We start from the raw sequence: 16722 nt of genomic DNA on the forward strand, positions 1-16722 counted from the left end.
AAATCATAAATAAATTAGGATGATTTTTTTTTGAGCGGATGATGAGAAATTAAAAAAAAAAAAAAAAACTCGAGTTTAGTCATTCCTCAGTCGTGGCTAGCCTCGGGGTTAGTGAGACGTGATCTGCGACCAGAAACATTTACATGAATTATTGCAATGACTATGCCATACCAATATTAGATCAAAACTATCAATGTGATACACATATAGGACAAAGACTACAATGATATGGGGTAAAGTAGAGCCCCCACTTTTAGCTCATCATTTAGGGAGTGTCAGGCCCTCTTGTGTAGTGCATATATAAATCTATGTTGTAGGTCTGTAGGGTTGTAGGGTCTTCTCCCCTGCAGAAGGCAGGTATTTGAGCAGCTCTCTCAGGTGTGGGGACACAAAGGGCAACACCTTGTCAGTGCTGACTGAATTCTGCTGGCCCACAGGAAAACACGAGTGGAGGAACTATCGGATTTGCTGACGTCACAACAGAAGAAGGCCAGAGGAGAGAGGCCAGCTTATTTTCGATGTGACCCCCTCCATTCTTGGGTTCTTCTGTTCACACAGTCCGTTTGCCTCGCCGTACTCCGACAGCGCTGCCCTCTAGGACTCGGACTCAATTCTGTGAGCTGATGAGACAAAAACACACTAGTAATCTGAACACGGATGCAAGCAGATGCTGTGCTGTTGAATACTATGGTAAATAATGTTACTCTTAATAGTCTCGCATACTAACATTGCTTGGGTATCCGTAGCGACTCTGTGTCTGCAGAGATGACTTGGTGCAAGACACCCCTGAACTGGTAGAGTAATTTTAGACTCTTCTCTTCGCCTACACAAGGGTCGTAGAAACCGGGCAACCCTGACTGCACACAGAGAAACAGTTTAAAAGAAATGCATGCAGATGTACATCAGATGCGGAAAGAAACTTTCGTTTGGTTTGACGCACCTTAGAGGCCTCAGTGAGGATGAGTTTGGAGTCTTTGACGAGGCACTGTAGAGGCACGGTCACATCGATGACTTTGGCTTTCTCCTGCTTCTGGCTGGTGTCTGACACAAACGTCCCATACCAAGCATTCAGGATGATCAAGCCTAAAAGGTAATATACGTCCATCATGATTGGCTTCACAGCAATGACGTTATGGGAGTCAGACAGACAGGATCTAAAGTTACAGTGCATTATGTAGTGTGACAGCTACTTTGACATGTGTTTCAAATATATGGATTCTTACCAAGTTTTGAGTGGATACAAACTTAAAGAAATATCAGTTTTTCCACACTGTGCAATGATTTTATTGTGTGTGCGTGTGTGTGTATATACTCTCACCCATCTTGGATTCTTCTGCTTCTATGATTCTCCTCACAGACTCCTGCATCAGCAGAACCTGCAGAGGAGCCGAGGGAGAAAAAAAATAGGGAAGGCAGGAGGGGAGAGGGGGGTTAGAAAGAGAGCAAAATCAGGATAGGATTGTAGCGAGCTTTTCTGGCGAGATTCAGTCATGAGTTCATAATGAGGAGAGCTGAACTCAGAAACAATGATCAATTATCCCCCACACACAATAAAGAACTGTGTTTCAGCATGCGAGTACTCACAGCAGACTCTGCCTCCTGCTTCTTCTTGGCGATGTCTGTGGCAGAGCTCTTCCTCTGCAGCTCCAGCTCTCTGAGAGGCACAGAGACAGACAACAATCACCCGCTGGGATTCACATTGGAGGCGTCTGTGATGACAGTGTAAGCATGAAAGAAATCCCTCTAGTATTAACAACACCCGCAATAGAAATGCTGCTCTTTTTTCCCCCCTACAGCAGAGTTGATCACCTTTATCTGATGTGTAAAGTTTGGCCATCATGCTATTCATTAAGTGTAAAAAAAAAAACATAGATCAAATACAGAAAAGTAGAGGAGAACCAGGTGATGATTAATAGAAAATTATCTTTTCTTATTTACGAGTTTTTGAGAACAAGCCTGGAACCAAGAGTTTCTTCTGCTGGGACAATGTGAGATGCTGTTTGAGGCAGAGGACATTTACTCACTCTTCTTTCTGTGCTTGTGTGTACGGGATAACGATCAGCCTGTGGACGGCCATGTAGACCAGCAGAGGTCCCACAGTGGCATAGAAGACGGCGCTGGGCAGCAGTTGATCAGTCAGATGGACTGGGAACAGGTATGTTTGATTTGCACGTGCCAGCCTACATAAGCCCAAATGTAAGCACACTCTTATAAGATAATCATGCAGTGAGGCAAAGACACACAGTAGAGTGAGACCACACTGTAGATGGCCCGTACTTGATCTTGAGTGTAACTCCCTGCGGGACCCCAATGCTGACAGTGGCTGACAGTATACTGTGTCGGCTGATCTTTCTCTCTGCTCCATATTCTACCACAGTGCCAAACCAGCCTGTCCTAGAAACACGGGGATACAAAAGTGAACAGGGAGATAAATGAAACTAGGCAGCTAGTAAAGAGAATAGCATGGCCACAATTGGACTTTTAGAGCTACTATAAGTGGTGATCACTGTTGTGAGAAAACAGCATGTTTTAAATGTTACATTACCTTTTAAAATAATGTCTCCATTAATGCAACAACTACAGATCATGTCTTAATCTGTATTAGCTCTGTGAATAAGCTATTGTTATGATATTGAATATGCTAACAAGAAGAAAAAGTAAAATTATATTTCTATAACTTTCATTGTATGTTTGAATAAAACCAAACACAGCATAAACATGCAACTGGGCAATGACCCCAAACACAATATCAGCAAACTATTTTTTGCATGTATAGGACACTTTTTACACACATACTTCACAGATCCTTTAACTTTGGTCTGGTCTTCATCCTGGAACTTGTACTGGTAGCTCATCATCAGGTAGGAGTGTGGCACGCCCAGCTGGACAATGCAGGTTGGAAAGCCAGGAGAACAGCAATAAAGAATAGAAATAATAAGGAAAAAAATGATCAAATTAATAAAAGTAATGACGTAGTACTGCTGCAGCCTTTGTGTGCATGCTTATCTTTGAATGTACCTGCAGAGCTAGAGTAAAGTGGCTGCTCTTGGTGTCTCGGACAAGGCTGGTAGTCATGGCGCTGTTGGGCCCCCAGCGCCACTGAAGATAACCCATGGTGTTCTGATCCAGGTGCCGCGCTGTCATCAGAGAACAACTCGGTCGCAAACCTCGAGGTGAGAACTGTAAACCGCACTGGGCTGTCATGAAACTGAACAGAAAAAAAAAAAATCATACAGAAAGGAGATATGAAAGGAGAATGCAGTTTTGCAGTTTGACGCATTATTGACAAAAAGTTGGGTCTTACCACCGTGGTGTGACATTGCGAAACACCTTTAACCCAATAAGAGGTCCCAGTATGTCTCCCGCACCAAACTCCACCTGCAACAAATGCAGATGCAAGTGCACGGAAAGAAGAGATTGTAGAAGGCTACAAAAACTGAACCTACCGCCTTACGCATTACATACATCATGTCTGCAAGAATTACCAGCTTGCAGGTGTATGATTCCCAACTAGTTAAAGTGCAAGTTACATCAAAGTTTCCATTTGGTCTTCAACCAAGGAAGATCTGTACAATCACTTCAGCTTAAAGGTGCATGTATTTAAGGTCACAATGACCTTGATCATTGGCCACCACATTCTACCCAGATTCTCCTCAAATCCAGGTGGACATCTGTGCTACATTTTTAAAAAATTCCTTTAAAGCATTCCTGAGACAATGTGCCCAAACACCTGGATAGACACACAGACTTCCTCAGAGGTATAATGAGATGGATGGACAAGTTCCTACTCATTAAAACAAAACGTTAATGTGCTTCTCTCTGTAAATGTGTCTGCTTGTGCGTACCTCCCCCCAGCCCTTGGCTGACATAACCCTGCGCACGGTCATGTTAATGTTTCCTCCTCCGTTCCCATTATGCGTGGAGAGCGAACCAGACAGCACTGCTGTGTCAGAGTTCGTCAAAGGAGCCTGCAAAAAGACAGACAGCACAGAATACCGATGTGATCTTGGCTCAGGCTAGCACGTGGGTGGACGGTAATGGCTAAGTGAATGTTTGTTGTACCTCTATAGACTGAGAAATATGCATCTTGTTGATTTCAATATGAGGAAAGCCTCCTCCTGGCATCTCTTCAAAGTCTTCATCATAGCGGTCAAACAGGTCCGTTGCATCCACACCAACGCTGATGGTGCCCTGAATAATGATGCCGTGACAAACAGATTGACAGGATTAATTAAGAAAAAAGGAAAAGAGTGGGAGACATAATGCAATGAACGTGGAAACAGGGCTGTTTCGTGCTGTTATGATGCTGCAAACCTTAGGGTTTGTTCTTTGCTGCAGTCTCCTCTCCTCTCTCTCTCTCTGTAGCCTTTCATATTCCTCTCGAATTTCTGCCGGTGTCCTCTTCCTCTCCACCACCTACACAGAATCACAAAGTGCAGGTGACGCAGACACAGCACGTAGCAGCGAAAAACCACTCAAATGCAAGAAAAGTAGATTATGTTTGGAAACATACCTCCCAGCCTTCCACCTCCAGCCCTTTCTTCCCAAAGATGTCATAGATAGCTCTGGAATGAGCATCACTCAGCACTGAGCAGAGGGAAAGCAGATCCCGAAGACAGACAATTCATTTCACAAGTTCAACTATACCTACTAAATGCCTTACAACTATGAGATTCCTCACCTTCATAAGCTTGGTGAACCTGGTTGAAAAGTTGCTCAGCTTGTCTTTTCAGCTCTGGGTCTCTGTGTTTGTCTGGATGGTAGAGCATACATAGCCTCCGATATGATGCCTTTAGCTCCTCAGCTGTGGCCTGTGGCAGGAGACAGGACAAGAGTCACCCCTGAGAATGGCTGACTAATTAAACTGATTAAAACAGCAACTGTTGGGTATTTTTGCCTGAAAATAATTGCCACAGCCTCCTGAATTAATGTCTGTTCAATCAATTAACTGACTAATCAGTTAATTGAGAGCTGAAACACCACTGCTGCATTAGTGCGTCCAAATTCAAGAGTGAAAAACAGTCAGCAGGCGTTTACATTAAAAAGCCATTAACAAAAAGCGTAATAATGCACTACGCGTTAAGCTAAGGAGTCTGCCCCTGTGTACCTAATGCTATCTAATGTTACTTAGATGAGCAACTACAATCCACACAGCTCATATTCGCCCCAGTTTTTAGGAAAACTCAGATTTCAGAGGATGTTCTTCAAGACGATCGTAGCATTTCTGCCAGCGCCTACTTCCATGTAAAGTAGATAGACAGCCTGGCGGTGTTCGACCGGTCTCAACCTCTAACGACGATGGTGCCGACTGAGAGAAGCGTTATTCGGTTGGAGGATGAGAGCACACGGGCTGCAGAAGGCTTTCTCATTAAAACCCAACACAGAGGTCACAGCAAAAAGTCCGCTGACGTCGGACATCACTGATAAACACGAAGCTAACCTTACCTCTTTCCTAACGTTGAGCAGTGAATAGAAGTCCTGATTGTTAGACTCAATATCATCATCTAAGGGAGCCGCCATGTTTGCGTTTGGTCCGGTTCGGTCCCGCCCACTCGTTCAGTGTTCTGGGAGCTCATTGGTCAGTCACAGGAGGAGCCGCTGTCTTTCTGTCGTCCTCTGCTGGCTGTATACATACAAGGAGAAAAGGGCTTTTTATAAAATGTATGTTGTCAGTTTATGACTTTTTTTTTGTCATCCTTCAATTTGAATGTGCGCCAAACACTCAACTGTGATTGGCTATGACAGATTTCGGGGTGTTTAACAAATTATGTACTATCTAAAAAGAAGTACAGTGGAAGAAATAATAAATAAATAAACAAATAAGTAAATAAAATCTTGTTACTGGCATTGGTTCTTGGCCTTCTAGTAATTTAAACATTTCACAATCTGTGCATCGCTAATAATAGCCTCTTTGAGTCTACTACTTCCTTTCCTTGGACATTTCATTTTGCAGCCTTATATTTCTACACTATATTTAGAAGGAGAACTGAGTACTATGTACTCCACTACATTTATCCTTAGATAAAAGACCAGAATCAGATTTTACAACCAAATCACTGTTGATACCCTCAGAGCTCAATGACTACAGGCTAGTTGCCAACTAAGACATGGGTGAAGACATCTCTTGACCCTCTGCAGTTTGAATACAGATTAAATCTGCAGTCATCTACATACTACAGAGAGCGACATGGTGAAGATCACCCTCTTTGATTTCCATAGTGCATATAACATGATTCAGCCGCTGCTGCTGAGAAAGAAACTACAGGAAATGTCAGTAAATGCACACATTCAACAACTCGTGAATTACTGACAACCAAAAAGACCAGCTGCAGTATGTGAAAATGTGCAGTGCTCTTTGAGATCAGGTGATATGCGGTACAGGAGCTCCACAGGGGACAGTGCTGTCTTCATTCCTGTTCACCTTGTACACCTCAGACTCTCAGCACAACTCCAGGTCATGCCACCTACAGAAATACTCTGACAGTTCTGCAGTGGTTGGATGTATTAGTGATGGGCAGGACGAGGTTTGCAGAGCGCTAGTGGACGGTTTTGTAGAGTGGTCTAACAGGAATCCTCTGTTTCTGAATGTTAATAGCTCAGAAGAGAGATGGTGATCAATTTAAGAAGGAAACAGACAGTTACACGACCCGTGTGGGACAGGATGTTAATGTGGAGGAGTACAAGTACCTGGGCACCTGCATTGACAAAAAGCTCAAATGGAAAGTCAACACAGACTGTTCAGGCTCTGTTTTGCTAAGGAAGCTGAGATCCTTCAATGTGTGCAGCAAAATCTTGGAGTTTTTTCTCACTCAGTTGTGGTGAGCACAGCGTGCTGCTGCGGGATGAGAAGCATCAGAGCTGGTGACACGGATAGACTGTATAATTGTTTAGGAAAGCTGGCTCTGTTATTGTCTGCAACCCGGAATATTTTTGAAGCTAAAATCACAGAAAAACCTTAACCACCCTCTGCACCACTCACTAGACAGGCAACAGAGCAACATCCTTAACCGAATTATTCAGCTTCCAGAAAGACCACACATTATTATTATTATTATTATTATTATTATTATTATTATTATTATTATTATTATTATTATTATCATCATTATTATTATTATTATTATTGATCAACTGGCCATGTAACAGACTGGCTACCTGTTCTGGCTGTACCCCGCCTCTTGCCCTGTGAATTTCAACTGTTGCAATGAAAGAATTTCCCAAATATGGGATAACCTATTTCTCATCTCATTTATAGAAGTGCGTATACACTTCCACACACCAATTAAAACATATATAAAACATTTACCCCCTGGATTAGCTCATGTTAATAAGTGAGTATATATTAACATGAAACAGGTGATATTACATGAAAAAAACCTAAGACCATCATGTGATTCACTCTCTAAACCAGGGCTGACAAATTCATTTTACTTCATGTCAGCCCAGTTTGATCTTAAGTAGGCTGGGACTACCAAAACCTTTGCATAATAACATATGAAAAAACAAACACCCCAGTTAATTTCTCTACAAAACACTTTGAAAACATTTCTTTCTAAAAGTCGCATTTAACCAGCCATTGCTTTACAAAAAAGGTGAAAAGTCTGAAATTTCTTAAGAAAAGTACGTCTGACATGGTCATTACACCATCATTGCATGTGCATTACAATTTAAAGATCATAGTGAGGCTATAAACTCACAAAACCTCCACATGTGGAGTTTTTGTGGGGAAATAAAAGTTTTTTGTGAGTGTTTTATGTCTTTATGATCCAAACAACCTACCGGGATCTAACATTTGTTATTTTCTGTACATTTTCACTCTTGTATAATAACGCTGGCATCACACCAGGAACAATATAAATCTCTCATGAAAGAAAAAAACACATTGAGTTAATAATGACTTGATCACACTTTGCAAAGTCATCCAGTGGGCCAATTGGACCCTCTAGTGGGCCGCTTCCAGGCCCCAGGCCATATGTTTGACACCCCTGTTCTTCACCATAACACTGGACAAGTGCCAGTGATTACTCATGTATCCAGTACTCTTGAAGTACTATATATTTTTGGTTAAAAAGTAATCTCATCTTTGGCTGAATAGAAAGTGCCATACTGTGTTGGTATGAACAGTGAGCTCCACCCTGACATAAATAACATAAATGCAACATTAAACATTTGCTTTCTTTCTTATTACACCGCTACACGTTTGTCGTTGTCGTTCACCATCTCTGAATTCCGCTGATCTCGAGTACCTAGTGTGTCTCTGCACCCCGAGGCTGCGCAAAGCACACGTAGCCGAGGACGAACCATTCAAAACCTCTGTTTTCCGTGAAGCGTGTCTGTGGAGAGGATTGTCTCTGTCAAACACAAGGCTTTGGTGCAAAGGCGATATTCTACCCCGAGGCACAGAGTGACAGTGTGGGCTGGAAACGAGAACATAATGATCCCAGTTAAGCCCTACTATTTAGAAAAGGATAGCATCGCATAAAACGGCAGAATTATAAATAGCCTGTCAGTGAGGATATTGTGATAGGCTCGTTATAAACTAAACTTTACGCAAAGATATCAGCAGCGACATTTCATCCCGCACGCTGAGCAGGAGGACGAGTATGGAGGAGGGCATGTTTTTTTTTCCTTCCACCCCACAAGTTTTCATCTGACCTGCCATGGCTCCCATTTAATAACATGGCTCAAAGAAAGCAGGTAGTGAGTGCACGCAGCTCTGTGTAGGCGCGTGTGGAGCTGTCCTTTCAGCACCGCGAGCTTCAGCACCACGGCGAATGACAGCACCCGGCAGCCCACGCGCGTCAAAAAACTCTCTTTCAGGCAGTTCTTTTCATTTAGATTCAAGAGGGGTTCATAATTTATGGCGAGACGCGACCTTACATCGCATTTTCTCAACAGTCCACTGGGTTTGCGTGTGAAGAAATGAGCGCGCGCTCGCTAGCGAGAGTTTCTGTGCGCGCGTAACGTATATGTGTGTAGGCCTGTTGTGCGCGTGCGAGTGTGTGTGTGCGCGTGTGTGTGTGAGGGAGAGAAGATGATGATGAGCATGATGATGATGCTGTGGGAGGCTGTCAAGGTGTCCTCGAATACAGACGTCGTTCAGTGACGTGAGAGGGGTAAGAGGGAGAGAGAGAGAGAGAGAAAGAGTGCGCGTGAACGGCGAGGAGGGGGCGTGGTCAAGGGGAACAAGCGGAGGGATGGTGAATTCCGCGAGTCACCATCACGGATCCCCGCTGTCAGTCCTCTCTGTTTGGACCAATAGCCGCGCTGAACGCGGCAGGCTCACCCTCCCCACCCCTTCTTCTCAGCCCCGCCCCCCTCCTTGAGCTGTCCTCCTTGTGCACGCGCGTGGTCCTCCCCCCCACCTCCCTCACCGGCACCACCACCATCACCACCCCCCCCTCCCACTACCACTAGGTCGAGTCGAGGAGGAGGAGGAAGAGGAGGAGGAGGAGGGATGAGGCGCGCGGCGGAGGGGAAATGGCTGCCGAAAACAAGCCGGAAGGTAAGAGAGAAATAACGGTTTTTATTTAAGGTGCCGGAGTCCCGCTCTTCGGGTTTCATGCGAGGCTAGGAAGGGACGGAGGGATAGAGGAGGGCAGAGATAGCGGCGGGGCTTTCCCTCTCCTTTAGCCCGTCCCGAAAACACCGAGGCTGGTGCTGAACCAGCGACTGTGTGGAGCACGGTTAACCGAAAGCAAATAAATAACAGGAGGAGAGTTGTCCTGTCGGTGGGCTCTGGCTGATTCGGGATACGGTAGTTTTTCACCGTCCGATGCTTGCCAGCGTTTCCCCCTCGAGTAGCTGGCTTATGAATGCTTTTTAAGCATTTAGCATTAAGGGGATGGAGGATGAGAGGAAAAGAGAAGAGTGGTTCACGCTGAAGGAATTCAGATGCTGCTCTGTGTGTGTGTGTGTGTGTGTGTGTGTGTGTGTGTGTGTGTGTGTGTGTGTGCGTGTGTGCGTGTGTGTGTGTCCGTGTCTCTCTTTAAGCATAAAGTAGACCACTGAATTGCTAATTTCTTTCCTGACAGGCACGCAACCTCCTCGACCAGCTGTGTATTTATTTAATCACAATCGGTGTGTGTTTCGGTGTGTGTGTGTGTGTTTTGTCCCTTCAGTGTTAATGTGTCCTTATGGTTGCTAAGGCGCTGAAGGTGAGAATTTGGCTGCATATAGGTTTGGGAGGGGTTGGTGTGTATGTGTGTCAGTTTTAGGTCATAATGATTCCAGCCCCCCCCCCATTTGTGGTCGTTGTTTGTTTGTGTTTTTACTCCCTTAAGTAAACTCTTGAGGTCGTTATCATCTCTCACACACAGTCACCATTTCATTGAGACTACTATTTATTCATTCATGAATTATTTAAGGGTTGCAATGTTATCTCTGTGTCAACTTGTGAGTTCTTTACTCGTGGTGTTTGACATTTCTTTATAAATACCCCCTGGTTGTTACTCTGTTCACAGCGCCTCTTTCGTTTTGTGTCTTTAAAGCACTGCTGATGCCACGAAGGGTTAAATTTACAAAAGAGGGCAGCAAACTTAGCAGCAGACTGTGTTGTAAATGATCAATGGCTCTCTAAACGGGGTCTGTCCCCCTCAGGTGTCCCAAATTAATTTATAGTAGATCATAAAACTGTGTTGTTTCATTAAAAAGTGGATATATATATACACAGATGGGGGACCATTTATGCCAACAAAACAAGCATATTGTGTACATTACTCCCTCCCTTTGTGTTGGCCCAATATAAACCCTGATATGGCTATGACACATCCTGTCAATCTGTCATGAAACCAGTCATTTCTCTCAGTGTCTAACAGACAGTTCTTGCTGTTGCATACCTTTCATTATCAGCTTGCTCTGAAAAGTGATGTTACACCTAAACCATCTAAATTGTTTTTAGTTTTTGTGAGGCAGTCCTGAGAATATCTTCTCCCTCGCCTCAAAAAGTTTGAGAACCCTTGCTACAGACACCACAGTTCCTTAGCAATTAAAATTAATTAATTAATTAATGGAAAACTCTTTTTTTTGGGGGGGGGGGGGGGGGGGGGGGTAAATAATCAAAGCTGTAGTAAAATTGTCAGCGAGACCTTTCAGCACTCTCTCCACTAGGGAGCAACACTGAGCACGATTTCTCAAAGGGGCAATTTTTGGCAACACTTGAACTACCGTCATGCATTTCTGCAGTACATCGTGTGTACAGCACTTAAAGTCAGGCACGCAAAGTCGTGCAAGCAAGCATGCAGAGTGTTGCCAAAGGCGAAAGGAAGGCCGTGGGTTGAGAGTCCCGTTGCGTGAAAAGACTAGAACTGTTGATGAGACAAAAGGCCCATGGGCAGATCAGCAGGCAGTGTACCACATAAATATTAAACCTTCCCCCCTGCCCATACTATACCCTACCTACTCACGCAAACAGATTCACAGTGTGTTGGAGTTTTATCCATTGCCCCTTCAGTGTTGCGTGTAGTCTGGGTATAATGATTTAAAAGTCTGAGCCTTGCTGAATGAAAGCCAAATGAATTGTGGCGACGAAGGCAGGAGACAGCCTTCCACTCTTCCCCCTGCCTGGTAGATGTGGATGGCACCAGTGGGCATCAGAACAACATCCACCATATAGCCTGGAAGACCATCTCCCTCTGTGCTGGTTGGTCTACTTTGTATCATAGCAACAGTGGTCAGGGAAACAGAGAAATGATGAGAGTGAAGAGAAACTAAAGCTGGGAACAAGTTAGTCACACACACAGAGGCAGTGTATCTTCTGTGGGACACGATGGATGCAAGTTAGTGGATCAGAAAATGGATCAGCCCACATGCATATCACTTGGAGTTTTGTTTCTGGGCTTTAGAGGAGAAAGATTGAGGTGAGGTGTACGACTGCCAAGGAAACCAAAGCCTGAAGTGTCTCCTAAATATGTCCCTGTTTTTTTTTTCTTCTTCTTCTTTTTCTCTTTTTGTAGGACTGAAGAAGATAAGAAATCCAGAGCGAATGGTCAGGATTGCTGTTGGCTACACTGGACACACCCCTCCCAAGAGTGACGACACTGAAGCCAACAGTAAGAGTCACACAAACACTCTTGGCGCAGTTTGTGTGTGCATGTCTGTCTGTGAGGGTGTTTAAGTGCCACCCGCACATTTGTCTGTAGCACAGGGTGACTCTGGGAGCAAGCATAAAAGCCTTCTGGCAGAATGATGCGATGCGGGAACTGAGGTCTCCTCCTCATCTGCTCTGTAACTGATCACTCTTACGCATACGCACAAACACACATACACACACTATCTCTATTTCTCTCTGCTGAGACGTCATTCCAATTCAGCCCTGTTACACATCATGTTTATTCATGCATGCCAGTACAGTATTAGTGGGCACACGCACACACTCCTGCACATAGCCATACAGAAGGCAGGGCTTACTTTGGCTGTCAGTAGTTTATTGTCACACCTAATCTGTACACATGGCATTATGTATCTATAATCCTCAATGGGCCTTGTTAAACTAGAAGTGAGATGGAGTGTGTAATCTGGGGTCGGTGCATGGCCGCGGATGTGTGTGAGTGTGTAGCAAGCATGTGTGCGATTGCTTTTGTCTGTTAGACAGACTATAAAGGCAATGATTGCTTTGATTGGCTATTGATTCCAGAGGACATGGAGCAAATGCATGTGTGTGCCTCTGTGTGCATGTGTGTTAGAGGGACAAATTGGAGGAAAATAAACAGATGCGAGGAGGAGCAGACGGACATTTAGTGAAGTGATGGCTAGCAGTGGAGGGGGTTAGGAGTGTGGTGGTTGTGGTTGTGGTGGTGGTGTTGGGGGGTATATTTAAACACCACCCACCCCAACAACAACCCTGTCCACCCCTTACTTCAACCCCTTATTCATTTCTGCACCAGACCATGCTGAACAGGGAATGAAAGCTGGACTGAATAGAATAGAATAGAATAGAGGGTTCTATTTCTGATGACTGTTTAATAAAAACCAAGGCTTCCCGAGCCTATCCCTGTCTCCTATCTGTTCTCACGTCCCAGCTGGAGGATTACTGGAGGAAAAGTTTATCAGCAGAATGATAAAATTAGCATGCACGCCCATCTCTCTATCTCCCCCCCCTCCGCCCCCTGCTCTCCCTCTTTTTCTCGTCTCTCCTCCCCTCTTCCTGCACTCTCACTCATCCCATGCCACCCCCACCCCCCAAACCATCTTCTCCGTGCCCTGGCTCTCCCTGCTGCCCTCCTCTCACCCTCCTCCCTGCCATCCCTCTATCTAGCTGCTGTGCAATGAGCCTTTCTTTCTGTCACATTAATTTCATCCCGAAAAGGGGGAAAATGTGAAAATTTCCCCTGACGCCTCCTAATATCAGTAGGGGGAGAGTTAAGAGTTGCATTTGGAGCGTTTTTCTCTCTCTTTACTGAGGAGAGTTTTATAATTAACTGACAGCCATCTCACAAGGGCATTGGCTTGTTTCTGTGTTAAATATGGAGATGACAGTTTTATGAGGTAAAATATTCATCAGTCGGAGGCCGCTCTTCTGTGTGATTCCAGTCTAAATGGTGGCATTTGATAGTGTACCCAAAGCAATGTTTCACTTTGGTCGAACATTTTCGGTCTTTAGCTCACATACCTATGACTTAATGAGCCATCAGTTTCACATTAGCATTCAGGCATTGTCACTCTTTTGGACTCGTTTTTACTAGATTAGCAAGTGAGTGAGTGATCTGTGTACACCCAGAATTTGTGGCGTGCTGCTGAGGGACTCGCACGAAGCAATGCAGGTATTGAAAGTGTTTTATGATTTTAAATACAAATGTAAAGGCGAACAGCGTCGGATTTTCATATTTAGATGTGCATTCCTTGGGTCCCAGGATGCTTCATTTTCCTGGGTAGCCAGAAAACAAAAGACAAGTTTTTACCCCATGTCACACAATAGTATGGCTCCACCGAGAGTCATTTGGAGCAGATGGAAAGGACGATTGCAACAGCACTGAGGCTGAATCTTTTCAAAACAGGGATGCATTCTCTAGTTCAGGATTGTTAGAAATACAAGATACAACTCTTTGGGGTGTAAAAGCTCATCAGCTTTCAACAAATCTGCAAAGTTGGTCCTCCGTTCCTCGTTAGCAGGGAGAGTAAATGCGAGGACAGGTTAAGATGATGGTTGTGTCCATGAAGGTGTGCTTTGAAAGGGGTTTGGGCACCAAGGTCACTCGTTTAAAAAAAAAAAGAAGAAGTCACTCTGGGACAAATACTGTGATGTGTGTTCTTTGATCAGCAGGCACTGCTGTATGTGTCTGTTTGTATGTATGAGCATGCATATGTGTATGCATGCGTGCGTGTTTGTGTGTGTATGCGTGCCTGCGCATGTGCAACGGGCTTGTTTGATGTGGTGGTTCTGGTACATTTCAAAGGCGAGGCTCTGATGAGAATTCTTCAGAACAGCAGAGGAAGGGAGGGGGTTATAGCCAGGAGGGGTGGGGTCTAAACGCTGATTGGCATTCATAGCAGAGAGGCTGGAGTGCTGCTAAAAAAGAAATTAGGCTTTAACTAAGCTGCACCATTCAGCTGTTTAACTAAGCTGCTGCACAGTTCAGCTGTTTGAAATTCTGTCTTCTCAGGCCTTCTATTAATAAATGCATAATTGATTAGGGGGAGCATACGTGCCTGAACACACTTCCTACTGACACAAACACACACACACACATGCTCAGATAGCTACTTACACTCACACACACACTCACACACACACATATAGCCCCTTCCCCTGTCCTGCTACAGCAATTATTCTTCTTCTTTGCATCTTTGTGTTAGTTTGTTCCAGTCTCCCAAATTTCTTTTTTTTTCTTCATTAACAGCATCTTTCTGGCTCCTTGTCATCTTGCCTCTCTCTGTCTCCCATGCTGACCCTCCCACCTTACCTATCTGTCTTTTTTCTCTTGCTCTGTCATCTTCCCTCAGGTAGAGTATAATTCCTATCTTCCCAGGGGAGTCATGAATGGACGCCCTCTACTCAAATGCTTATCAATAACCTTTGAGTGCTTGCTCGCTTTGACTTCTGAGAAGCACACCCGTTGGGAACACACTCACAAACACATAACAGGGGGTCTGTCTTTGTGTGGACACACTGGTGAGGTGGTATTTTCCTGAGGCTGAGACTTGGTGGATTTTATTTTATTTATTTATTTATTTTTTTACCTTCCCTGCACCTATTCGGTATTTTGGTGATTCTCCGCGCACAGCAGTAGGAAGAGAAGCACAGTAGGGGTAGTTTCACTGGTAATTCAACACCAACAATCAGCTTTGCTGTCAAGTATGACTATATTTCTGCCGTGGCGATCTCATATAGCGCCCTCCACAACATTAATTATACTGTATACTGCATAAGGTATAACTGTCTGTGGCTCTCAGCCCTTTGGTTCCTCTGCTAATTACGTAAATGTTTGAAAACGAGCCACAATTATATTGTTATGTAAAAAAAAAAAAGCAGAGCAATTTTCTAAAAAAAAAAAGCTTGGCCCTGTAGTTTTTAGAAAACATTAGTCAGGAGAAAACAGTGAACATTTGGAGGCTATTTTTGCTCAGAAAAACAATGTATGTGGGACTGACTCAAAATAAACTACAGTGTCTATTTTGAATTCAGTAAAGATTCATCAGCCTAACACAAATATAGCCTGATATTCACCTCGTTGACTGCCATCCGCCAATCAGCAAAGAAGGTAGCATCCATAATTCCTTTTAAAAAGGCACTTGGGTTTAGAAGCTTGTATTTCTGAATTTTCACTCATATAAGGGTGGTGGATGATGAATAAATAAACACACAACAAAATTAACCTGCAATGTTTTTTTTGTCGAGAGTTTTTACACATTTTCTCAAAGAGGTTGTAACCAGAGGCGAAGAAATCTGGCTAGCATTTTAATAAAAATCAATTTTGGCACCTTTTAACTAGTATATCCCAGTTCATACAATCACAGAGTATAGTAAACTTGACTTCAAAACTTACTGTTTCAGTTTATTGATACTGTCACAATTTGGGGATATTAGTAATGAATATATTCAATATTGATAAGGTAGAATTTATTGTGAAATTAAAATAATACAGTGGTTTTATTGTAATGACTAGCTGTTGGTTAGTGAACCCTTCAGGGACCTATATGTGTCAAGTGTGATTGCTCCTGTCCTGACTGTAGGAGTTTGCAGACAGACAGACAGAGATTATGTGCACTATAGTAAAATAAGGTCTAAATTTCAATAGTGGGCATTTTGTTTATCTAGTGTTTAGTAACACTAGAAATACGGAGATTTCTATTGAACAGATTAACATAGACGCATTACCCTATGTGTATGTACATGGTCTGATCCTGCTTACTCGCGCGTCACTCTGCCTCCTGTACAAGAATATTAGTTAAATCACAGGGAGAGCTATTCTGGGTTCTCCACTTCATTACCAAACTGTGTGTGTAACACTGTGGGAAAAGTATTGCTTTTAATGGGGATAAGTAATGCCCCTGTGATTAGCTGTGATTGTTATCAACCCCAAATGCACTGATAATGGATTCTTCTTTATCTAAATCTGTTTGTGGGTGGGCCCCAGGTGCATCTTCACTTGCGGTCCAAAAGTAACCCAGCCGCCACTCCCTCTGCAAGCTTAGCTATTGTTAACTTGATTACCTCGACTGGAGGACTTCTGTTCTCCTTTTCATGTGTAGCACTTTGAATCACACATAGATAATAAGCTATAT

General features: G+C 43.8%; 2 protein-coding genes across 3 annotated transcripts in view; one reads left to right on the forward strand and one right to left on the reverse strand.

The window, feature by feature from the left end:
* Positions 1-594: 594 nt before the first annotated feature.
* Positions 595-5520, reverse strand: dnajc11b (DnaJ (Hsp40) homolog, subfamily C, member 11b). Its single transcript, XM_085353951.1, has 16 exons — positions 5446-5520; positions 4682-4811; positions 4514-4587; positions 4315-4416; positions 4063-4191; positions 3846-3968; positions 3305-3378; positions 3019-3208; positions 2797-2882; positions 2278-2394; positions 2025-2180; positions 1585-1654; positions 1319-1376; positions 941-1083; positions 728-857; positions 595-620 (listed from the first exon to the last, which is right to left on the reverse strand). The coding sequence occupies exons 1-16, from the start codon at positions 5518-5520 to the stop codon at positions 595-597; spliced, it is 1683 nt and encodes a 560-aa protein (XP_085210077.1).
* A 3960-nt stretch (positions 5521-9480) lies between these two features.
* LOC146631863 (calmodulin-binding transcription activator 1-like) overlaps positions 9481-16722 on the forward strand; it is a 57716-nt gene continuing 50474 nt past the window's right edge. For both annotated transcript variants that reach the window (XM_085353953.1, XM_085353952.1), the window contains exons 1-2: positions 9481-9505; positions 11955-12050. In XM_085353953.1, coding sequence (XP_085210079.1) covers positions 9481-9505; positions 11955-12050 — 121 coding nt within the window. The remainder of the gene's footprint in view (positions 9506-11954; positions 12051-16722) is intronic.

This window comes from Diplotaxodon limnothrissa, linkage group LG5 (genome assembly GCF_057381915.1).
Source record: "Diplotaxodon limnothrissa isolate DT_005_m linkage group LG5, D_limnothrissa_male_GT1.1, whole genome shotgun sequence".
NCBI classification, from domain to species: Eukaryota; Metazoa; Chordata; class Actinopteri; order Cichliformes; family Cichlidae; genus Diplotaxodon; species Diplotaxodon limnothrissa.